The 25,734-nt window shown below is 35.4% G+C and overlaps 1 protein-coding gene and 1 pseudogene across 5 annotated transcripts; one reads left to right on the top strand and one right to left on the bottom strand.

Moving 5' to 3' along the window:
• Positions 1–1,329: 1,329 nt before the first annotated feature.
• Positions 1,330–22,658, bottom strand: LOC105347303 (solute carrier family 49 member 4). Of its 5 annotated transcripts, none has more exons than XR_010714215.1 (13): positions 22,121–22,658; positions 15,494–15,584; positions 15,198–15,361; positions 14,084–14,165; positions 13,958–14,007; positions 13,288–13,344; positions 12,960–13,089; positions 12,658–12,766; positions 12,283–12,350; positions 12,066–12,184; positions 11,611–11,793; positions 6,062–6,836; positions 1,330–5,433 (listed from the first exon to the last, which is right to left on the bottom strand). XR_010714215.1 is itself a non-coding variant. In XM_034447472.2 (12 exons), exons 1-12 carry the CDS (start codon positions 22,386–22,388, stop codon positions 6,649–6,651), a joined length of 1,509 nt encoding a protein of 502 aa, XP_034303363.2. In that variant the 5' UTR covers positions 22,389–22,658; the 3' UTR covers positions 1,330–6,648. The 5 variants fall into 5 exon arrangements, 3 of the variants coding, with proteins under 3 accessions (XP_034303363.2, XP_065941547.1, XP_065941546.1); XR_010714216.1 differs by having other exon boundaries at positions 1,330–3,849; XM_034447472.2 differs by having other exon boundaries at positions 1,330–6,836.
• On the top strand, positions 7,849–11,179 carry LOC136275333 (uncharacterized; annotated as a pseudogene).
• Positions 22,659–25,734: the final 3,076 nt, after the last annotated feature.

Here is a 25,734-nt window from a genome sequence, read left to right as displayed (position 1 = left end):
ACGCACTCTTTTCAAATTACGACCACGTGAAATATTCAACTACAGCATTCTTTATTAATTATTGAATTCACCAAGCTAACCCAGCACTATACATTATATTCGCTTGAAAGACACAGAGCCTGGCAACATTCGGGAATAATGAAATAGAACTTAACAATAAATAGTATGAGAAATATTTATTACTCCGCTATTACAAACAATTGGTGGATGTTGGCCGCATAATGATTTTTTGTGGGGTAACTGGGGAGCCGACCAGTGTGCCAGTTTAACTACCCATGTAGGGACACACTGTGGGCCCGAGTATGAAACATCAGTGCCCGAACCTGAACGATCCCCAGCGTTCTAAGGAGGGTAGTGAGACCTGCCCTTCTCACCCTGTCTCCTGCAGTGCTACCTGGTTTAGAACTTTGCATGACAAAGGCTACTTTATCAACCAATTATTACATGCACCAGCCTGTAGCATCCCCTCACTGGAGTGAGGTGGATGTGGCCCCACCTATACCCAGTGTAGGCCCCACTATACAATAAACCCAATTTTAAATTGTAACCACATGGCGCAGTTAACTGTAATAACTTTGCCTTTTATAAACCATATTGAATGATTTAATTTATATACTATCCCCTAGCTTTGAAAGCAAGTGGGGGGAGACACCCAGGTTTTGGAGCAGAAAGTGTCAACACATACCACTGCGGACTCCCCAGTCCCCATCCCCCCTAAAATTGTGATGCGACAAGAAAAAGGTCCATGTACAAGTATAAAAAAATGAAAGTCTATTGAAAAAAGATAAACTGTTGAACACGAGTCCAGATGACACCGAGCTGCTTGTCATCCTGTCTGGCTGTTTTTTCTGGTCTACTAGTGGATTTCCAGTCTGCTCTCAATTTGCTACTCAATGACCTGTCAAAATAAAGAAAAGAAAAACGAGAAAGAAACCAAAAGCACAAATATAGATATCAATATTTAAGTTTGAAATAGTTAAAAAAAAAAATAAAAAAAAATTGGGGGCTGGGGGGGGGGGGGGTGGGTGCCAAAATTTGAAGAAAACTATGGGGTTTTTGCAGGGGCTTCCGGATAAGCCAATGGTTAGCTCGTACCGAGTTTTTTCCGAATATACAGTGTGTCTCAAAATTAATACAGACTATTTGATATAAAAACAAATAATCCTGATTAATTATTGAATTCACCAAGCTAACCCAGCACTATACATTATATTCGCTTGAAAGACACAGAGCCTGGCAACATTCGGGAATAATGAAATAGAACTTAACAATAAATAGTATGAGAAATATTTATTACTCCGCTATTACAAACAATTGGTGGATGTTGGCCGCATAATGATTTTTTGTGGGGTAACTGGGGAGCCGACCAGTGTGCCAGTTTAACTACCCATGTAGGGACACACTGTGGGCCCGAGTATGAAACATCAGTGCCCGAACCTGAACGATCCCCAGCGTTCTAAGGAGGGTAGTGAGACCTGCCCTTCTCACCCTGTCTCCTGCAGTGCTACCTGGTTTAGAACTTTGCATGACAAAGGCTACTTTATCAACCAATTATTACATGCACCAGCCTGTAGCATCCCCTCACTGGAGTGAGGTGGATGTGGCCCCACCTATACCCAGTGTAGGCCCCACTATACAATAAACCCAATTTTAAATTGTAACCACATGGCGCAGTTAACTGTAATAACTTTGCCTTTTATAAACCATATTGAATGATTTAATTTATATACTATCCCCTAGCTTTGAAAGCAAGTGGGGGGAGACACCCAGGTTTTGGAGCAGAAAGTGTCAACACATACCACTGCGGACTCCCCAGTCCCGCCACAGACATTGGGACAATGTCCCCCACAAAACCCTTGATAAAATTAATATTATATATGTAAAACTAATACATACACATGCAATAATTTGTGTAGATGCTGGTAAATAAAGAAGCAAAATTGTTAGAGACGGTTAATATTTATATTTGCCTTAGGTTGTACATGAAATTAAAAGAGCATGAAACAAAGGCCAAACCAAGTATGGCAGCACATTATGCTTTGAAGTAAAATAAAATTTTGGGCCAAAACATTGGTCCTATCATGGGCGCAAGGCAAGCATCAGAACTTTCTGATTACTAACATAAAAATTGTACATATGTGAAGCATGGGATTGTGAACAGTTGCTTTTTAGTTAACCACTGGATACTGGTTCCCTTGTCCATCAATGAAATATTGTAGAGCGCATTGAATATTGTTGAGATATATGTTGTTACCAGTGTTCGACAGGTGTGTACCATCTGATCGAAACAACTCAAGCTCGGTTGCCTTGATGTTGTGGTCATGGCCGATGTAACAACCCCCTACCTGGTCAGCCATGAAATTTTTCATGCACTTGTTAATTCTGACCCGCTTTTTATTGATTTTGTTTCCCAGACCCAAAGGGGCAAAATGCCAATATCTTCTAGGTAGGATGGCAGACCAGATGAGGGTTGTTTTTGGCCATAGAGCATGCAATCTATACAATGAACATTGTGCATTTTCAGAAAACAATTTGGAAGTCATTTGATCTTTGGTTAGGTCATTTGAACCGAGGTGAATGATGAAGAAATCTGGTGGAGTCTGGTATTTTGACATTGATGTTACCGTCTTGTCGAAATCTTCCCATTGTAGTCCACGGATACCTTTCCACTGAATGGTTACAGGTGGTTGCAGGTTAAGGTTTTTCCCCCCCGGTCTATCCGCTGCTGCAATTTCAGCCCAATAGGGGATTGAGGACCCCACAATCCAGGCTGATAAATCTAAAAAGGCTTTGTTAAAATTAGTGTTGAGTCCTACTGATGTATGTATTCATTGTGTGTATGTAGTGTTATCCAAAATACAGTGGTGCTAGATAAATTGGGAATGTAACTGGAAACCTAATGTGAGTTATGAGGGCGGATGTAAGTAAGAAAGGAATTAGATGTCCATCTCCCCAATTCTTGAATTTTTTCATTAGAAAAACCCTGATTTGCCATTTCAGTAGCCATGCCTATGCGAAAACTGTGAGACTTGTAGTGACCTTTGACCTGTAAAAAAGAGAGTGACTTGTCCAAAACTGCCTGAAATTGGGAACGTGTAACTGGTGAGCCATCAATGTGAACAAATAAAGTGGGTTTTCTCGGGGGTCTAGCTTGGAGGAATGGAGTGATTGTTGATGATGGACAGAAATGAGTTTGAGGTAGCTGTTGAATTTGCACAACCGAGCTCCTGCCTGTTTGGTCGGTCTTCGATGAGCTGATAGTAATGAAAAACTGACCCAACTGATTTTGAGAAATGTGATTTGCTTGCAATGCAAGAACTTCGCCTACTCGTAACAAGCCAAAAAAGGTAACAGTGTATGTTGCCGCAAAAAGTAATGACTCATAGGGTGAGCGGCATACTGATTTGAGGGAATGGATAATTTTTGTAAATAATTGGATTGAAATGGGGAGTCGAATGTCCTTGTTGACACCGACTGACCGCCGGACACCCTCGAGAGACTTGGTAACTATGAAATGCCTAGTGTTGTCTAAAGCACCCAAAATTTTGTGATGATAGGACATTGCACTTATATATAGACATATAGTTCTGTATGATAAATTGTTGATTGATAAATAAGCAATGAAATGTACGAGTTGGTTTGTAGGTACAGGCCAGATTTGGGCCAAGTCATACTGTGCTCTAAACTGATTGAACTTTGCTAAAGCGGTGTTATAAGACTGGTGGGTGTTTGGGGCCAAAGATCTGTACAGAAGTCTTGATGCCTCTTGCTCCAAATGTTCCAAATGTGAGGTGGTAGAGGGGTGGGCCAATGGTCCGCCTCCGGTGCAAGACTTCGGAATCTGGCCCACTGTGAACGAGATAAGGCATCTGCAATGCAATTTGCTTTTGTGTGTATATAGGTTGCTTTGATTTGAATATTGTGTCTTAGTAACAGAAGAACAAGTTTTCTAACCACATACATGACCCTATCGGACTTGGAAGTTAGTGTATTGAGCACTTGGACTACTGCAGTGTTGTCGATGTGAAAAAGGATTCTAGAGTTTTGTAGACTCTGGTGCCATATGGTAATTGTTACTAGGACTGGAAAAATTTCAAGAAGAGTCATATCCCTGGTAAGACCCTGTAAAAACCAAGAGTGAGGCCATGTTCCATGTGCCCACCTACCACCGAAATAGATACCAAAACCCCCATTCTGACCCCCTGCACTGTCTGTGAAGAGCTGTATGGATTGACTATCCAAAAATTGGGTTCGTATAACAGAAACACCATTGTAAGATTGAAGGAAAATTTGCCAAATGCGCAAGTCTTGCTTGATATTGTTGTTAAGCCTGATTCTGTGATGGGGTTTTGAAATAACAATAGTTGCATTTATGAGGCGTCTGCAGAAGGCACGTCCGGGAGCTACCACCTTACAAGCAAAATTGAGTAATCCTATGAGTGATTGGAGTTCTTGAAGAGTAACTTTTTTTTGCTGATAGAAAGGAATTGATAACTGACTTTAACTTGTGTAATTTGTCTGATGACAGAGTCATGGTCATGTCGTTGGTGTCGAAAGTAATGCCGAGAAAAATAAGATTTGTAGTTGGTTCTACAGTTTTTTCTAAAGCAATAGGAACCCCCAGTTCTTGACAGAGTGACTTGAACTTGTCAAGTGTATTTTGACAGACCACATCCTGTCTAGGTCCGCAGAAGAGAAAATCATCCAGGTAGTGTAAAATATGGATGTTGCCTGTGTGTTGTTGAGTGAGCCAATGCAAGAAAAGAGCAAATTTTTCCCACAGTGCACAACTTATCGACGAACCAAATGGGACCATTTTGTCAAAATAAAAGTAACCTTCTAACTGGAAACCCAACAAGTCGAAATCACCTGGAGCGATAGGTAAGAGTCTAAATGCGGACTTTATATCTGACTTGGCCATAAGAGAGCCCTCCCCTAACTTTGAAATCATGTCTGCTGCTTCGTCGATACTGGAATATTTGACAGAGCATGCAGTGGGATCAATGAAAAAATTTATGGAATCCTCGTTAGGATATGATAAATGATGTATGAGGCGCATATCCCCATCCTTCTTTGGTACTAGCCCAAGGGGGGAAACTTGAAGATTTACAAAAGGGGGTTGTGGAAAGGGACCAGCTACTCTGTTGAGTTGTAACTCTTTGTTGATTTTTTCAAATGCTATGGGCAAATGTTTATACAAACTTGGTAAATTTTTACTTATTCGAGCTTTCCTACGACCCAGATATTGAAGCCTGAAACCAAAATTGAAACCATTGAGCAAGAATTTTGAATGTTCATAACCCTGTGAGTGTTTTTGTAGTGCCTGAATTTTTATGGGAGTGTGTCCTAATGTATACAAATGTTTATTTTCGTGCACAAGTAACTCTGGGGTGTTTTCCTCCGCAATGGCTGCAAGCATGGTTGAAGCGGCATCTAGGGAAGAAAGTGCAGAATTTACCCCTATTGTAAGTATTGCAGGTTTGTTTAACATCAGCTTGTGTTGGGATTGGAGAAGACCCATGTGTTATAGGTTTGTTGTGTTGTTGAAAATGAGAATCAGAACCTTGCTGTGACATGAAATTGGTTGATTGATTTGTGACATAAAGAAGCCAGAATTCATTATGTATATCACCCCAAGACATAGCTGGGTTGGACACCTTGCGCAGACGGAATTGTTCGTCGTATTTGTACCAGTAATGTGAACGACTAGCAGCTATTCTGATATCGCGCAGATATTTAAGCATTTGTTGTGCTAAAGCAGGGTTGTGTTCAAACATAATGCTCATATATATCATGAAAGCGGATGTCCACTTTTCAATACTCAACTGCGAGTTTTGTTTACGTTTAACTACACAGAGGCGGCCATTTTTAAACTGTACTTCGCCTTGAGAATCAAAATCTTCCAATTCGGTGGCCGACTTTAGCAACAGAGACATATCAAGAAATTCCCCCTCCCAGATTTTTAATTTTAACTTTAATGGTACGTGAGATGCAATGCCGTCTGAGGCAGATGTCTGTTGATATGGCAAGCCTACTAAATGTTGTACAAATTCGCACTCACCCGAGTTGTTGTTGACTTCGGGGTGAACCACTGGGGGGAACTGGTCTTGAGCCCGAGCCTGGGGTGGTGGTAAAACCTCCACTGGGGCCTGTGGCGGGTCCGCAGCGGGGCCTGTGCCTGTTCTGCAATGGCGGGGAACTTTTCTCCCTGGCGCTCGGGCTGGAGTCCCTGAGGGTGCTTTACGCTTTGCTGGCACTGCTTTGCGTTTTGGGGGCATCGCGAACGGTGGATTCTTTCCAACACTTGCTGGGAGTTGCAAGGCAAATACGTATAAAAAATTGGTGTAAAAACTGCTTTAAAAAGGCAACACGTGCTCCTTGCCAAAATTTGAAGAAAACTATGGGGTTTTTGCAGGGGCTTCCGGATAAGCCAATGGTTAGCTCGTACCAAGTTTTTTCCGAATATACAGTGTGTCTCAAAATTAATACAGACTATTTGATATAAAAACAAATAATCCTGATTATTTTTCAGCTTAGGTTGAAGGTTTATAACCAATAAATTTCTAAATACATACAAATTTGCAGATTAAATCTATTTATATCAACCGATCGACCTTATTAAGACACATTTTAGACAATATTCATTCATCATAGCTTGCACGGTGTCCCGGCCGTTATTGTGTTTCTGTTAACAGAGTCGTCATATTTGTCTTCGGCATTAACATGGACGACGACATTATTTATGTCAGTTCGTTTATAGCGTGCTGGAAACAAGAAGAGTAGAACAAATCCTAGAAGTAGACTTCCTGATAAGGACCAGTTCATCCAGCTAGTTCCTATAATTAAACAACAAATATGAATTGCATTTTTGATATTATCTATCATAAAACAATATACTTCTATAGATTTGGTCATGATAAATTGTAGAATTGTACTTATTAACAGATTTAATTCTTAATTAGCTTAGAATGAGTCTTTATTTTGTCGCAACTACTATGTTTGGTAAAGTCATCATAAAGTATTTGCACTTTAGCACATAGAAAGCATATTATATACAAATAATATTTCTGAAGGATTTAGCATGTATCCCAAGTGTAATACGTCACTGCGAAAGTGATGACGTCATCTTTCTCAGAGCTACACCAAGGAGGAAGACCTATTGAGAAGCGGCAATGTAATATATTTTCTTATATTAGACAATAGAGCGGTCTGTTGCCGATGAGGGCATTGCCGATGAGTGTTTTTATATGGCCAGTGGATCTACAGTGATATATCAATCGCTGAGGATTGATTTTGGAGTGAAATTTTAAAAATGATGCGGCGTCGATGAGGACGACCACATGGTATGGCTGGTACTGGATGTACCATGAGGGCCAGATATACATAATCAGCGAGGTGGTAATAGCTTGTTAACCGCTGATGTTAGATTAATATTGGTGATGTGATTAAATGGTATGATTTTACTGAGACTGACGATGGATGATTGCACTGATTTAACATGGATTTTATGTAGGTCGAAAATCGCAGATAAAACGTATGCAACGTTTTAAAAAAAAATGTACCGTGAAGAGTAAATAATAACAAGCATACATGTGATGTGAATCAATTAAACCTTTATGATTTTTCAATTTTGTGGCCGGAATTAGTAGATATGTACGGATCTATTTGTATATTAGCTTTTTTTACTTTCGGCTTGATGTTGTAGATGGTGTTACCTACTGTTTTAAAAAAAAACATTCCCTGAAAGGAAAACAATTATTACCAGTTATCAGAAAGTTGAGGGATATTCAAGATGCGCATGGCATTAAACAGTTAGCTAGGACTTCTTCTGCTAGGCGTACCGAAAATATGTCTGATGAGGATGTATTGAAGGCTGTTGAGGATTTAACTGGAGAAAACGGGATTGAGTTACTGGAACTGGTAGGTATTATTTACAATAAAACAAAGTTCTGTCATGAATGAAGAATTGATATTTATGATATTACAGTGTAATAGCTCTTAAATCTCTAATTAATAACTATAGAAGTTTAAGAACAAGTGATGCCATTTTATTGAATTAAATTCATTTAAAATAATAGGGAAGGACCCAAATAATGAGGATTTTGCAAAGTTACTACTCCACTTCTGCATATTACATTCTAATAAAAAAGGACAACCAGAAGGACAGGATTTGCATGATCCAGAATTAGGTCATTCGTCAGCAACGACTGCAGATCAAGAGAAAGGGCCTACTTCAAATGCAAGGAAGGCAACAGACAAAGATCAGGTACTCTTAGTTAACGGATTAGGTTTTTCATCAAAAGAGTGATTAATTATCTGTGATATTTAATTATTAGTAATTAATTATGTATTGTTAATAAACTGATTTCTAACCTATTAGTTTGCATTGATAGTGATTAATCATTTTGAATAAATGGTTAAACAATATTCACTTCAACCAGGTACAGTATTACTACTTGTGATGATAGTAATCATTATCAAATGATTTATGCATTTTAGGATTCAAATGGTGGAAAACGTAGTAAGCTACAAGATTCAACAACTGAAGTAAAAGACAAGGATGGTACACATATTCAGCAGGTGAAGGACAAGATTTAAGTTCTCTGTACCCAGTCCCAGCCCAGTGAAGCACTGATTTATTAAGTTTAGATGAATTATCTAGGTTAGCTAGAAAAGTGAACCATGAGGACATGGATGTGTATGAAGAACTGTATAGAAAATGTACATGTAGTAGGATGCAGAGCAAGATTAACATTGGAAATTTTTTGTATAACGGTGCTTGGGGGGAAAGGTGCAGGTACAGTGACTAAGGCCATAAATAAATGTTTAAAGGAGAGTGGGATTTCTGAAGTTTATCATGGTTTACACAGTTTTGCCTTTTGGATGGAAGGCCTCACCATATATTTATCAAACTGTTGGAATGACAATTACATATTTTCTTAGAAAATTGAATGTAATAACAACTCAGTATATTGATGACCGTTTGGTGATAGCTAACCCATCAGAAGGCACTACTGACTTGGAAGCAAAAGAACATTGTTTTTGGGTGATATATGCTCTACTTCAAATTTTAAATACTGGCGTTTCTTAGACTCGTGGAAGGGTTACGCAAAGTGGAGGTCAGAGAGTCATAAGCAAGAAAATACCAGTATTTCAACAGATGCTTCTGGCTACAAGTATGGGGCAGTAGTTTGTTTTCAGGGGGAAAAGGTTGAACTTGGAGATTTTTTGGAGACAAACGACAGTAGACCTATTCATTTGAAGGAAGCTGAGGCAGTCCTTCAGGTCTTGAAGTCAATAGAGGAAGTAATTAGAGACTCAAGGGTTGACTTGCTGGTAGATAATGTTGCTGTTCTGAGTGTTTGGAACAATCAAGGAGGACGGGATAGATCTTTGAACAACATAACAAAACACATATTTCAGTTGGTGACTTCTTGTAATTGTGATCTGCACATGCAATATGTACCCTCAGAGTGAATGAGGCAGATTTACCTGTTTGAATGCATGTTTGAATATTGGTTCATGGCAGCGTGTTGAAAGGCAATTTGGACCTCATTCAATGGACCTCATGGCTATTGATTCTAATGTGATGAAATCTTCAGGAGGTACAGCACTACCAAATTTAACCCATATCCTACCCCATATTCATCTTGTGTAAATTTGTTTGCTCAGGATTTGCCAGTGGTGGTTAATGCATATGTTTATCCTCCTTTTGCCCTTATACATCCTGTACTCTTATTTTTAAGGGAACAGAAAGTTGGTATGTGCACCTTTGTCCTACCATTGATCAAGCCTGTACCTGTTTGGTGGCCTCTTGTTCAAAAGCATGTAATCCAGAGTTTAGAGTTAGGGGCCAGGGGAGATAAGGCAGTAATAAGGGTTCCTTAGAAAAGGTTTCATCACTGATAATAAGGGTCTGAGATGGTCACTAGTTGCATTCAGGCTATTGTTTATCTAAGCTAATTGTTTTTCATTTTGTAGGGAGAAAGCTTGGATCTGGTTAAGATTGACAAGAGGATTAAGGAATTGAATGACAAATCTTCATCATCATCTTTATCTAAGAGAAGAGATACTTTGAAAAACTCTCTAAATTTATTTCTTCCACTATTGAGGAAAAATTGCACAATATCTAATTGTACCCCTGATGATCTAAAGCATTTCTGGTATGGAAGGATGATTTTGGTAAAACACCAGTTCATAAAATAAATTGTACATTTTTGGGTACTAAAGTTGTGAATGCCCAAGAGGATTAGCAGCTGGGACAGTATCGGTCATGGTATAAAATTTGTCGGAGATCTTTTACGAAAGTGGTCGTGGTAAATTCTGGGATGAGAGAAGTAATACAGGTAACCCTGCAGCGGCACATTGCATCAAACAGTATGTGAAACTTATTCAAGAGGAACAAGCAGCAGCACATGTAGTTTCTAAGCAGGCAAATCCAACTTTTCTGGGTAAAATAAACAGAATTGTCTCGTATATAGATAATGAATTGGGTAGGGTTGATATTTCATCGAAGGAAAGATATGTGCACCTTAAAGATCAAGCTTGGAGGAAATTACAGTTCTTTGGGGGAAATCGGGCAAATGACTAGGGAATGCTTGTAGGACAGGAGGTAAAGAGATTAGATGACAATTCTGGTTTAGTTAAAAAACAAACATTTGGGAAAACTTTAAGAGGAAATAGACATAAATCTCATGTTTTTGTTATTAAGAAATGCAGAGACAAGACTGTTTGTCCAGTAACTGGTTTGCACACATATGTTCAAGATTGTAAAAGAATGGGCGTGTATCTTGCAAATGGTTTTCTTTTTCGAGTTGTTTTAGAGAATGGTAGAGTCATAGGTGATAGAGTGACATATTCAGTAATGTATGAAAGACTGATTCGGTATCTTACTTTGTTAGGAATATATGAGGGTGAGACTCCTCATAGTTTCAGAGTCGGGTGTGCAGTGACTCTGGCTTTATCTGGTTCGGTTGCCAATGTAGGACAAATTATGAACCATGTGGGATGGTAGGGAGAGGGAACAGCAGAATATTATAGAAGATTGCCAGCTTTAGTGGAATCTGATTATATTGCAGGTAGATTAGCAGACAGTGCAGGTCAATGTGATTTTGTGGAAGATCAGTTCCAACAGTATGGGGATTTTAATATTTTACAAAAAGCTTTTCATAAACGATAAGGCCTTCAAAATGTCAATACAATTAAGGGAATAAGACAGATCCTTTGTTTTCGAATTTGCAGTAGATTAATTATCCCAAGTCTAATACGTCACCGCGAAAGTGATGACGTCATCTTTCTCAAAGATGTACCAATGATACTGAATATTGAGGATGAGCACGGTAGATGGCATTGATGGTTCAGAGTATCCATGAGTTTACCCCATCAACCCCACCCTTGTATATGTTCTTGTTCTCGGTTCATGATAATGACTACATTTCCCAATACATGAGAAGAACTAGAGCACGAACGTATACACCTGGGATAGGTATAGGTGCAATGTCCATCTTTATTTCATCAATTTAAATTTTGCAATTTCTTACTCTTTGCAGACGTATATGTTGTACATTTGATGTTCAAATGCAACATTTTACATGTAATGATAAAACATACCTATGTCTGGGATCAGAAGAACCAGTAGGAAAAGAATTGCGAAAATCTCCATGAAACATGTCAAGAGTCCCCCAACTACTGCCTCCGACACGGGGAATGCCAACTCAGATCCCATCTCGTAAACCAACGGAAAAGAGCCGTTGATTAACATTCCTCCGATGATAGCTGATATGTAGATTTCAACTGCAAGAAATCATATTTTGTTGAATTTTTACCATCTTTGACATCAAATGTGACAAAGTTTCTATATTTTTATAAAATACTCTACTAAAATACGATAAGGTAAATTTTCAACAACCGCGTCTGTACACTAATTCTAAATCATGGTATCATCTAAATAACAAGTGGTGATCATATCATTGGGAAACGGAAATTCAATCTTTCCAAAAACGTATTGATTAATAAAGAGAATGATAACACTTACTCTTAAATTCATAAATTTGAAACAATGATACCTTTAGAGATAGGTATGATTCCAGAGCTCATGAGAGAAAACCACACATAGCCTAGGACTGCTCCGCCATTCATCAAGATTAAAAAGAATTTAGTGTGTCTCAAAAATATATCTGAAAATCTGCAACAAAATTTAATACAGATAACTTTCACAGCTATTTATGAATTGTCATTCTACCCGATAAACATGATTACAAAAGATGTTCGTGTCCAAAATACCTCCCAATAAGAAGTCCAGACACGCCTCCAGCTGCTGTCATGTAGAATCCTAACCATCCGACTTCACTCTTAAGATATTATGGAGAAAACACAGCATTTCGCATATTTTAGTCTAAGTGGACAGATTAATTTTCTTTGCTTGAAGTTCAAGGTCCATAAACTGCTTATAAACTGTCTTTATGCTTTAAGATTTCAGTATGCATGTAATTTGCTAAACCCTGACTATAATTGTAATATTATTGTATTACAGAGAAAATGAATCCTTATAGACATTCGAGATCAATTTGAAAAACAAAACCCTAAAAAATAATCCTTTAACCTTTATTATATTGGTTTTTGCGAGCTAGAAGGCAATCTGGAGACATTTGTACTTACTTGATTCATACCGACTGGGTCTAATAACACATCTAATACAGCCTGCCAGCTTCCAAATACTCCATTAGGTATTGCATTGGCCAAACCCAACAATATGAGAGATTTGTTCCTTTAAATATTTTGAGAATATACTCAATTATTGAATAACACGCACAAAGATGTGTTTCCGCGAATGTTGCATTTTAAACTGCATTAGCTCAATCGTTGCTGTTTCTAAATGAATCTTTTCAACGAAACCCTGGGAATATCGAGAAATCCACATACAGTTCAAGTGCTTGGTTTGATAACAATGATACTCATACCTAGCCACACTTCCAAGAGATTCCTTGTAGTTGGTTCTCTGCACAGAAGCAGACGTACTTGGTGGTGTTGGCGGTTTGGCGGGAAGATACAAAAGACAGAGTAAAAAGATCAAACCAGCGAGGCCGCACTCTACCAAAAATAAACCGAAGCAATCGAAAGCCTTTTATTGAATGTGACATTTAAAATTGATAGCTGGTTTTATTCTGTTAATAATGCTTTAAAATATTAGTGAGAAAAACAATGTTGACAGAAAATCTTCAAATATATACTTAATTTTACAACACTCAAGTACATATTAAAGTAAAAATATTTTTTCACAATACATACCAGAATACAGCAAATTCATGATATCTGTTCGCATTGAATCCATGTTGATTACTTTAACTAGAAATACCACATCATCATTTAATAATTTGAGATTCACAAATGTTGATTATTTACCATTAGTGTCGATGTTTTATCAGCATTTAAAGAAGTAATCTACAGGCATGTATTTGACGAAGTAAAGAACAGATTTTAGAAGATATTCATGTATTCAATTTAGGCTGTTTGTGTCAGTTGTCACATATTCTTATGAAATAAGTTTTCTGTATTCGTAAAACTAGTAACTATATTTTCGTAGGGCGATCGTCGCAACCTTTATTACTAGTATCTAGAGTTAGAGGCAGTATAAAAAAATACTTTTAATTCTTTTATTGCGATTTTTATATCTTTATTTTCTGATTGATCCTGATGCTCAAGAGGAGATGCCTATAGTAAGTATTTATCGTATGATTGAATTTCAAATTTGACGGGTTGCTTTTCTGTTGTACTATTTGTAATAGTATATTATTATCAAATTAACAAAAAATACACGACGCTTGGTGTTGGTTTTATTAAAATTGAATATGAAATATTACAGATGACAACGATAACAGAAAATATTTGGTATGAAAAATTGTAGCCTGTTTTCATTTTTAAGAAAGAAAGACATGATAAGAATTAAATGCTTTCGTACCTGAATGATTTGATGTATACATGGCTGAATCTGAATTCGAAGATGATAGCCTACACAGAGAATTAACATTATTTACATCAGCATAACGTTTCTATTAACTATTACAGAAATTGTCAAACAACTTACCTACTTATGGATTCAATATCTGCAGTGAAACCAACATCACCCGTAGAGTTTACCTCCAAGGGGGATGGAACCCATTCAGATCCTAAAACCATAAAATGATTGGCATTACTTTTGCTCATTGTCATTCTAATATTACGCGTCTGATCTATATATCACTAATAACATTAGATATGATGACATGTATGCGAAAAGTGATTTGAAAATGTCCAAATAAGGATTAAATGAGGGGTGTTTTGCGTATTTTATGAGTCGCTGTCAGGAATCATTGAGTTTAACTAAGGCTCTTTTTTATCTAAAACTTCAAAATTTTCTCGAGGTTTTCCCGATTAGCAGAATTAAGATCTTTGAAGAAATAATTGAACTGAACGGGTTATAGTTTAACCGATATACAGAATGCTTATAATTGGACCGCAGACCAGGCGATATTAATTATTTCACCAGTCGTATTGTTATGTGTCAGTTTCTAAACTTTGATCGTCTTCTTCGTTTATAAGGTTTCATTTTTAATTTCACTGACAATCGAATCATTATGATAAAATCAAAAATATTTCTTATGTGTGAGTCAATTAACGTAATGTTTCTTTTCTTTTTTTATTTAAACAAAATTCGTAATTACTGTGATTTTTCAAATTTGATTTTTATCATCAATTTCCTTGGGTAAACATTTTGAAAATCTACGGCTTAGTAAAAGAAAAATAGTAGCTTTTTAAAAAAGAATACTCTATGCGTCACTCGTTTTGTGACTTTCAATTGTTTATAAGTTTTTGTAATCAATTTCCAATGTTAAGTTCATGCAATGCTCACTGACGATAAAATTTTATGATATATATCTTGACCAATTTATTGAACAATACAAAATTTTCGAAAAGGAGAAAATATGCAAGAGAGTCAGAAAAATGACTGCATGCCGTAAACATAATTATCACATTCTCAACATTTTCTATTTTCCATCATAAGAAATAAAAAAAATCTTTTTTTCTTAGCTTAGATACCCTTTACAAAAAGAAAGATATTTTTGTAGCTTTCTAGTATTTTTCCACATACTGACTATTCAAGTCTTTGTAATTCACCTATTATTGATACTAAAATTCTTCATGACAAAAAAGATTCTCACCAATGATAAAGGAAAGTCCAACGCCCATGTACATGAACACTGATGACACTGCAGTGGCTGTTGCACGCTCACTGAGAGGAAACCAAGTGCTGGCCACTAATGATGGTCCTGCAAAGGGCACTGTTCCTCCTATTCCATTCAATACTGAACACACATAGGATAACCTAGTTGATTGCACAATTATTCCATCATATAGCAAATGTTAAAAACATTGTTGTTGATATTCATTTACACGTTCAACAATGCAATAAAAAAATTCAGAAATATGCTTTTATCAGATTTTTGTTCTAATTTACCATGTTGCTGCTTCTTTTTCATACGTTATACATCTTAATCCTGTTCCAATGAATATCAAAAGAGTACAGCCAAGGATTGAAAAACGTAACCCTGTAATTCAAAGAAAAAGTTACGCTTCATGAAGTCAGTAAAAGAAATCTGTTTATGCATGCGAAAATACAAAGAGAAATAAAAGAAGCAGATTTTACACATTTTATGAATCATGTACGTGTATTCTGTGTAAAGGACTAAATCCATGTTTAGTCAAAATCGGCCTAACGTCAAAAGCAATTAATATTGATTAAAAATATTCTGAAAACTTTTACCAGTTTTGTCATTTACATATTTTTGCAAGCAGACGTTTTGGCGGGGAAATTCTGGCAGGTCAAAATAGTATCAGGTCTAGACTAACGCATAACACAATTTTTATATCATTTTGATCTAGTTTAATTTTTGAGATATCACAGGGCCATATATAGCTAAACATGGATTTAGTCCTTTACATTAGGGACAGATGTATGAATATAAACTTAGATGGAGAGATGCATGAAAATATACACGGCGCATTTTTGATGATTCGGTTTTAAAACTGCATTAAAACTTTTAAACACAGTTTTTAACCTTCCCTATGTTCTGTTGATAAAGAGTTAACTTTTCTTCCAATTACAATTTTAAGGGATCCCATACACAGCGATATCGATCCTCGTTTGCCTAATAGGCATAGTATTTTTGATGCGGAAAAATTACAAACTTTAAAAAATTGGTCACGTGACTTCATCAACAATAAGGTGCCCCTTGGATCGATAACTATGTAACAAAAATATGAAGATACCTTATACATTTGTATTTTTACAAAATGAAGTTAATAAAGTGAAGTAATATAATTTAAATCATAGTAGATCATACACATATCTAACCAGTGTGAATTTATCATTTTTCTTATGTAAAGATTTATTGAAAAAAAACTAGAGGTACTGTGATCAAGCTCACAATTGATACCCCCCGCTAAGAAAAAAATCATAACGCGGGCATTTTTGCTATTATAGAAAATATTGGATGAATCTATTTCACTGACCATTTTCTATAAATAACAACTGCTCTATTTTTTAAAACTGTTAATGCTAATAGGAGTAAACAAACCAATATCTATCCTTTAATTCCATTTTATTTTAAGTTAACCGTTGATGCATGAGGACATTTGCATCCTTCCTTTAACAACCATGACTCAAATCAAACTCGAATCAAATGAAATCCACAAGTCAAGCAGCCATTTAATATTTAAAAATTTTGAATTATTGGTATACTGAGCCCGATTTTTTCCAAAACTTTTTTTCCACACATTTCTTTTTTCCAAATAAAAATTTCATCGGGGCAGGCCATTTTCAGAGAAATGGGGATGAAAATCTAAAAATAATTTTCTGTGGCCTGAGAAGAAAAAGCTTTGTGTCAAATTTTAGCTTCTAATATTTCCATTAATAGAATAAATGACACAGACAAAATTTAGTATTTTCGAAACAATGACCTTGAACTTCCTCAATTGACCTTGGGTCAAGGTCATGACACACCATTACGTCATAAGCAACATTTGTGTGAAGTAAGAACATTCAATGCTTCTCTATAAGGAAGATATGAACCGGACACGAATTTTGCATTTTTTCTGCCAGGACCTTGACCTTGCAAGAATGACCTTGGGTAAAGGTCATGACACACCCTTAAGTCATAAGCAATCTTTGTGTGAAGTAAGAACTTCCAATATTTCTCCATTAGAAAGATATGGACCGGACACGAATTTTGCATTTTTTCTGCCAGTGACCTTGACCTTGCCCGAATGACCTTACGTCAATATCATGACACACCCTTAGGTCATAAGCAATCTTTGTGTGAAGTAAGAACCTCCAATGTTTCTCCATAAGAAAGATATGGACCGGACACGAATTTTGCATTTTTTCTGCCAGTGACCTTGCCCTTGCCCGAATGACCTTGGGTCAAGGTCATGACACACCCTTGGGTCATAAGCAATCTTTGTGTGAAGTAAGAAATTCCAATGTTTTTCCATAAGAAAGATATGGACCGGACACGATTGCACAGACAGACGGACAGACAGACAGACGGAAGGACGGACAAGGTGATTCCTATATACCCCCCCCCAAACTTTGTTTGCGGGGGGGTATAAATATGAAAACATTTCTTGGTCATAATTCATCTGCAATTTACGAATATAATAGGAATTGACAATTGTAATTATAGAAAATATAAAATGCAAAATATAATGCGATACTATGCGCTACGACTTGCTTCTACAGCCACAGCTCTTTTTGTCCTATACCGCATGAATTTACGAGGGCGAGGTAGTTCATTATATTCTAATTCTAATTATACAATATTAATTTATTATTATTCTTATTTTACAATTTACAGCCTTTCAGAAAGAGTTCTAAGTATACAATAATCAAAATTGACAGTTTGTGCTTGCTGATTTACAAGGAAAAAGCTTGCAAGCGATGACCTTAAAAATAAAATTATGCCTTCATTTGTGACATTGTCTTCTATCAATTTACATTTCATTTCGTATTTAAAGATTTGACATGCAATGAAGGATACTACATTGTTTAAGACTACATTGCTTTGGTTTCCATTATAAATAAAACCCAAAACAAGATGTTTCCAAGCAATATTTAATTTTAAGTATAGCAGAAACCTTTTTCCAGGTGTTTTTTTTACAAGTATACAATCGAAAACCATATGTTTTGTATTTTCAATTTCTCGACAATACGTACAAAATTTATCAATAGTTTTATTCCATTTGCTAAGGTATAGATTATTTGGCAACAGATTGTGCAATAATTTAAAATTATATTCAGCGATGCTTTTATCATTAAATTTTACAATTTTTTCATCATATATTTTTCGCCAACACAATGAGTTTATGTCGCTAAATTCATTTTTCCATTTACTCTCCATGATAGGTTTTTTTTTTGGATTTGTCATCAAGTAGTATTTTGTACAAGAAGCCAGATTTTGTTTTTACCGATATCTTTTATTTTAAGGTGTCCAGGTAGCGTAGTGGACAATACACTCGCTTTTCACCGCTGCGACCCGAGTTCGATCCCCGTGATCGACAGAGGTCGTATGTGATAGGGTTTGGCGGTCGCCCGCTTGGACACGTGGGTTCTCTCCGGGTACTCCGGCTTCTTCCCACACCAATGACCCCCTCGCGCTAACATCCGTGCCAACGAGAGATATTAATATAAGTTGTAGAACTTGTTTATCAATCGTTGTAAAATAAATAAAGTTTTTTTCTTTTGTTTTTTTTTTTATTTCTCCTTGTAATTTAAAATGAAATTCATTTTTGATATTCATATATCTCCTCCTGCTTGTATCATTATGTATTTTAGAATGAAAAACGTTTTTCAGTGTTAGATATTCACAAAGATAATTTCTTTTTGATTTTGATATAGTAGCTATTTCATTGAGCGATTTAAAACCATAATCATTCACAAGGAAATCCGCTTTCGTACCAGTTCTGAAAATATAAAACTTTTCCTTGTATTTACCAAATATTCTGCCGTAATATTTTGTCCATAGTATCAATGCTTTATGGAGTTTTGCATTCACTAAATGCAGTAAATACCTCTTTGTAGAATTGTGGAAGTCTTTTCAGACTATTAAAATCAGAAGTGTTTGTTACATTTGATTCTAGGATATATTCGATTTTCATCTTATAATTTGCTAAACATGCATTTAAAAATGTACTTAAATTACTCTTATTTTGTGTAAGTTTTGATATCCAAGCTGCTTTAGTAGCTTTAATTTTGATTTCTGGGTCAATTATTCCTATACCCCCCTCTTTTATTTCTCGAATTAATGTGTGCCTTTTTATGCGTTCACGATTGCCCCATAAAAATGAAAAAATTAATTTATTTAATTTTATAATGTAGTCATGTCCCGGATTTTCTAAAACCGTTGCAGTGAAAATGATTTTTGATAGAATAATCGAGTTTACAATTTGACATTTACCAAAGATAGTAAGTTTTCGACATCTCCACGAATCCAGTATCTTTTCAAATTTCTTTAATTTACATATCCAATTTTTGTCGTAACATATATTTTTGTTCAGTCCAACATATATACCTAAGCATTTTAAAGTACATTTATTTATTCTTACTTGATATACGTGTGTTTGGTGATCTAATCTTTCCTTAAGAGGTCCTAAAATGATGCATTCCGTATTAGTCATATTTAAATTTGTGCCCGACATTTTGCCAAAATTTTTAAAAATGTTTAGCGCATTTTCCAATGATAATTGATCTTCCAATGTAAATGTACTATCATCAGCATGTTGTATACATTTAATTTCTTTTTCTAACGAATTAATTTTTAACCCTTTTATATCTCCACAATTCTTTATTTTTAGATTCAATATTTCCATTACGAATAAAAATAATAAGGCTGATACTGGACAACCCTGTCTTATTCCACGTTCCATTCTACATTTCCGTGACCGCCAGCCATTATTTTTCACATAAAAACATGGGTTTTTGCAAAGTATTTGTATCCATATTATTCAGTTCGGTCCGAAATTGAATTTTTGTAGTGTTTTAAACAGGAAGTTCCATTCAACCGAATCGAAGGCTTTTTGAAAATCAGCGAAAGTAATATATATGTCATCTTTGTTATTATTTTCACAGTACTTTAAATATTTTATATAAGTATAGAATTATTTCCTATAAATCTACCTTTGATATACCCTGTTTGGTTTTCATTTATAATTTTATCCATTACTTTTTGTAGTCTTTTAGCAAAGACAAAAGCTATGATCTTGTAATCTATATTAGTTAAACTGATAGGTCTGTAGTTTTCTATTTTTTCTAGAGACCCTTTTTTATATATAAGTGATAAAAATGAGCATTTTTGTGTTGTGGAAGTTCACCTTCTTCGAAAGAATGTATCAGGGCATTGTAAAAATATGTTTTTTAGTGTTTCCAAAATATTTTATAAAATTCTACTGGTATACCGTCATTGCCTGGAGATTTATTTTGTTTCATATTGTGAACTGCCTCAGCACATTCTTTTAAAGTGGGAAAAATTTCAATTATTTCTTTTTCTTTATCTGATATTTTGTTTTCAAGATTTCTTTCACTTAAGTAGTTTTCAATATGCGCATTCGGGACATGTCTACTCGAATAGAGATCATCATAATATAAGTAAAGTTGTTTTAAGATTTCATCTGTTTGAGTGTATATATTTCCATTATTATTTACCTTATTGATTACATTATGAGATTGGTGTTTATTTTCAAGCCTAAGAAAGTAGGACGTATTTCTTTCCCCTTCATCGATCCACTTTGCTCTCGATCTGATCTGTGCGCCTTTCGCTTTATATTTGTATAATTCGTCTGACTCGTTTTCTAGTTCTCTCTTCTTTTTGACATTAATTTGTGCATAATCACAACTTTCAATTTTTTCAATTTCCCTTTCAATCAGTTGAATTTTATTTCTTATTGTTTTACCTTTTTGTTTACAAAAAAAATTATACTTCAATTTCTTATCTGTATTTTAATTAAATCCCATTTGATATGCGGATTAATCTCATTTTCTATTTCATCTGGTAGGTTATTTAAAAAATCATTCATTGTTTTAACATAATTTGCATCGTGTAAAACAGATACATTTAATTTCCAAAAGCCTTTTCCTCTTGTGTTACCCGATATTCTAAACTTAAAAACTAGTGATCACTCAGTCAGCAGTCATTCACATTGGGAGCTTTGCGTAAAAATATGTTCTCTGGAGCATAACAAAAGTGTTCGCTCGCTATTACATAATCTATTCGACTTTTTGGTGCCCCATTACAATCAGACCACGATATATTGATAAACTGTAAAAGATAAAATATGTGAAAGTTTATTGAATTGATCAAAAGATATCGTAACAGCAGGTGAGACAGGAAACTACGGATATGTACCAGATTTTAAAATAAATAAACTTTTATGTGTATACATGTACTGTGGAATCATTTTATTCGTGGGGGTCAGTGTTTGCGTGTAGCCAGCTTTTTGGGGGTTCGTGGGGACGTAATTTCGTTGGTAGCAAGTTCTTTTTTCGTAAATAAATATTAAACATATGCTTGCATATTGTTCGTGGGGGGGGGGGGTGGGTTAAATTCTTGGATAAGGGTTATCCACGAAAGACACGAACATTGGTCCTCCACGAACAATGATGATTTCACAGTATTTGTCGCACTTCTTCGTCCTCGTGCAGTTCTAAAGCGGAAAACAGAAACACAGTGATGGACGTAGATAGAGTATTATCGGAGTAAACGCTCGATTAAGGAGTTTGATTTTTATATACCTGGTACATATTAAAACTTATCTGTGATCAAATACCTATCAAATATTTAAGGTTTGATGGGTCATATATACCTGAAGAGTCAAACATCACCAGTTAACAACACTGCTCTAACATTGATCAAACTAAAGTTGAAAAATTCAAGCTGAAGTTCAGAATAAAATTAATAGCCTAGTGGGTTGAATGGCTATTAGATTGGTATTTGAAATAAAATACAAGGTTTTTTTTTTATTTAAAAAATGAAATGTTCTATTTACAGGACAGTCGATGAAATGGCCTATCTAGAAATTATAAAATACGTACCCAGTTTTCCAATCAAGTAACAAACAGGAAATACTGTGACAAGGTATGCAATGTTTCCCATATTGGCAAACTGTCCTATCTGACTGTCACTCCATCCAAACACAGCCTTTGCAGACTGTGTAATAGGACCCCATGTGTTCCAAACAAGATTCTGTGTGAAATTAACCATCCCAAACATTGTTAAAACATACCACCGTCGAGTGTATACCTGCAGTTGCCCATCCGCGGGCAGAGGAGATGCGGTAGGATCGTCCATCTCTTTATTCATGTCTCACTGGCAATCGGTTTGCCTGTTTCACTTTGACTTTAAAGAATATAGGACAAAATGATAACGTAAAGCTGTTCTTTTGGTTTCTGTTTTCATTAAAGTTCATCCATGGGGGAAAAGTATCAGGTCCTATCTGACTGTCAGTACATCCAAACACAACCTTTGCAGAGTGTGCAATAGGACGCCATGGTAGCTGTGACCCAATGTAAGATATGAAATGTAGAAAACAACTACAACAGTAATTCTCGTTTATTATCGACAGAGCTTGAGGAAAAACACCCTAATTTTATTACTTGTTGTGATCAGGGCCCAGATGTTGCATTGACAACAGTTTTGAAATACATGAAATCGGATCGCGTCCGATATTTTTCATGTTATTTCAATAGAATAGATTAACAACTCCGTATTGGCAGTCTCTGTCATGGTTTTATTTTAATATATCAGTACATCATAAACTATTCAATTGTATGCAAAATATTGCAAATATAGCAATAGAGTAAGTTAAATGATCAACATCGACTTTTGGGTAGTTATGATGTTAGATCTTCAATGAACCAAACAATCAATCAATCAAGATGAATCAATCAATGGAATCAATCAATCAATAATTCAAACAATATTTCAATCAATCAATCAATATGCAAATCAATAAAGTATAATCAATGTTTTGCTTTAGTGAATGTCTCAATATGACAATTAATGTATCAATTTAATTGATTACTCAATGTATTCAATGATGACAATCAACCCACTGCAATGTATCAATAGAATTATTCAATTACTCAGTGTATTCAATGACTCACTGTCAATCAATGTCTGAATGAAACAAAGTGTCAATTAAAGTAAGCCCGATTATTGGCCACGGACCTGGAAGTAAACAGAATCCGGGGCAGGCTTAAGCAAAATTCGTTAGACTGATGACAGCTCCACGCCACACGTGTCGTTGTAAAGCCATGACGCTTATCTATGGATGTGATGAAAGTAATACAGAAAAAGAAGACAGAAACACGAAAAATATGGAATATATAACCTTACAAGATAGGGTGGGAGGGGGAGGGATTGAATTTTTTCCAGGTTGAAGAAGGTCGATACACTACTGCGCATGCGTAATATAAGGACCCCAAAAGGGGCCGTGCGAAAAGTTACGAGAACCTCATATTGAGGAGTTATCTTTCTTTCGATGTAGATATAAGTGAAATGGTTAATCTTTTCATTTCCATAACATGACTTAACTCATATCGAGTTAAGTCGGATTATGTTTTTATTTTTGGTAGCTTGTTTGACTTGAGAAAATGATGTCTTTTTACATTGAATCAAGAAATGCAGTGACAAAATGTTACAGGATGGTGTCGATGCGTCAGCTTTGCTACAGGTTTTTTCTATTCCTTTCCTCTTTATCCAAATCGATTTTTCTGAAGGTATGTCTAGTTACAATTGGCGATCTTGCATCTTTTGCGTATTTAGAAATGTAAAAATAGACACAACCAGTGGAGGATATTAACATCACTTACAGAAATTTAAATTAAAGCATTTTGGCAATGTTACATATCTTAATTAAGTTGATGCAGACGATATTTTCCGAACACCGACATGATGTTAAGATGCTCTCAAAGTCTGACTCCAGCAACTTCGATAAAACAAAACCAAAACTTTTTATTAGAGACCTATGTGCAGTCCATCGCGAATACATGATCTATAACATGTACTCCCATCTTAAAGTTTTCTTTACAATGTGTTGGCACATAGAGCTATATACATACAGAATATGTAATGTTCATTTATATAAAACAAAGTTGGTAGAACATTCTAGTAAAGAAAGAGGAAGCACAGATAACAACTAGAATGTCAAAAGCTGACACAGTTCAAGAAAACTATCATATTCTGGACATTTATAACTGGTTTCAAGATACTGTGTATAATCTGGAGAAAACAAATCGACGCTTATTAATATGTACGATTTTACTATACGTAAAGCACTGGTATTTGATCTAAAACACATACATGTAAACCGAGCCGTGAGACGTAATTTTAATGATAAAGGAAAATACATTGTATCCTACATTTTTATCTAAAAAATCAAAATAAAACATACTAAAACAATAACACCATTGAGGCTTACAAAACTAATAGTGTCAAGATCATGATAAGAGATGCTACTGCCAAAACGTAAAAAATATTACAGCATTCGACATAGATACTTACTTTCAACATATAATACAGAAATAAATGAGAGCAATAAGGGAGCAGGCTGCACAAATATAAATCTCTTTAATACCGAAACATTTTATATAAATGGTTTGACGCTTCCTCATGACATACATTTACATTATGCAACAGGAATTTCGCCATACCATTACTTCAAGACCATCTCTGCTTTTATAAATTAAAATTACACAGGAAAAAACACATGTTGAATTTCAGCAAGTATCAAATGTGAAAAATTATATGATATATAATGCTGAAAATGATTAAGCAATATATAAGAAAACTGGAAACTAAATTGCAGTTAAACCAAGAGTATAGAAGATGTATTGAGTTGATATTCAAAGAAACACCTGACATGGATAAAATGTTCAAAAAGGAAACACAACGTTGTGATTCCAGAAAAGTAAGATCTGAGAAAGTTACAGTAATAGAGAAATGTTTATAAACTTAAAACGGTAAAGGCTGTTTGCATCTAAATATCCCTAACTTCCCTTTAAAGAAGACAATTCTTCTAGAACTTCCATACCAAAAAAAAAATGAGGCCAATCCTGAAAGAATAAGTTAATATAGTCTCATCTGGCAATATTACAAAACGCTCTGGTAAAGTCCAAAATTGTGTCAACAATGAGGATCTCTTGTTGGATCTAGACTCGTTAAACCTCCGAGAGTTCGACACAAGTAGACTTAGCGTGGAGTATAATTTAAAACGAGTTTGACGATGTATTGTCTGATTCTACCTGACGATGTATACATAGATAGTATGCAATGAAATAATACGATAAAACGAGGGATTAAACTAAATATTAAGTTATCATTTTAATCAAGTAGCTAATGAGTAACTCATTAAAGTAACATGTACGTAAAATGATAATCCAAGACGAATGATTGTCAACAAATATATACAGGGAAGGGGGCTAAAATAGGATGTGCCTGCTGCCTAATTCCATTCGATACTAATATATTATATTAAATAAATGTTTAAAAAACAAATACAAAAAACAAAACAAATATACACAAAAGCTAAATCAAAGTTTAACCTTTTACTGTGCATCAGGTGGCTTTCAAAAGTTTTCATAGTCTATGTTGTCGTATTTAATAAGAAAAGCTTTGGCACAAAGTTTGGAAACTTAAAAATAAAACA

The sequence above is a fragment of the Magallana gigas genome, chromosome 5, assembly GCF_963853765.1.
Source record: "Magallana gigas chromosome 5, xbMagGiga1.1, whole genome shotgun sequence".
NCBI lineage: Eukaryota > Metazoa > Mollusca > Bivalvia > Ostreida > Ostreidae > Magallana > Magallana gigas.
This window is presented reverse-complemented; position numbering and strand designations above follow the sequence as displayed.

Bases quoted from the DNA above. Each gene is read 5' to 3' on its own strand.
- LOC105347303 (XM_034447472.2), bottom strand. From the start codon at position 22,388: ATGAATAAAGAGATGGACGATCCTACCGCATCTCCTCTGCCCGCGGAT. The intron at 14,166-15,197 runs GTGAGAATCTTT...TTATGGTTTTAG, and splicing joins TGGACTTTCCTTTATCATTG to GATCTGAATGGGTTCCATCC. The intron at 12,185-12,282 runs GTATTTTGGACA...ATTTTGTTGCAG, and splicing joins TCTGGACTTCTTATTGGGAG to ATTTTCAGATATATTTTTGA.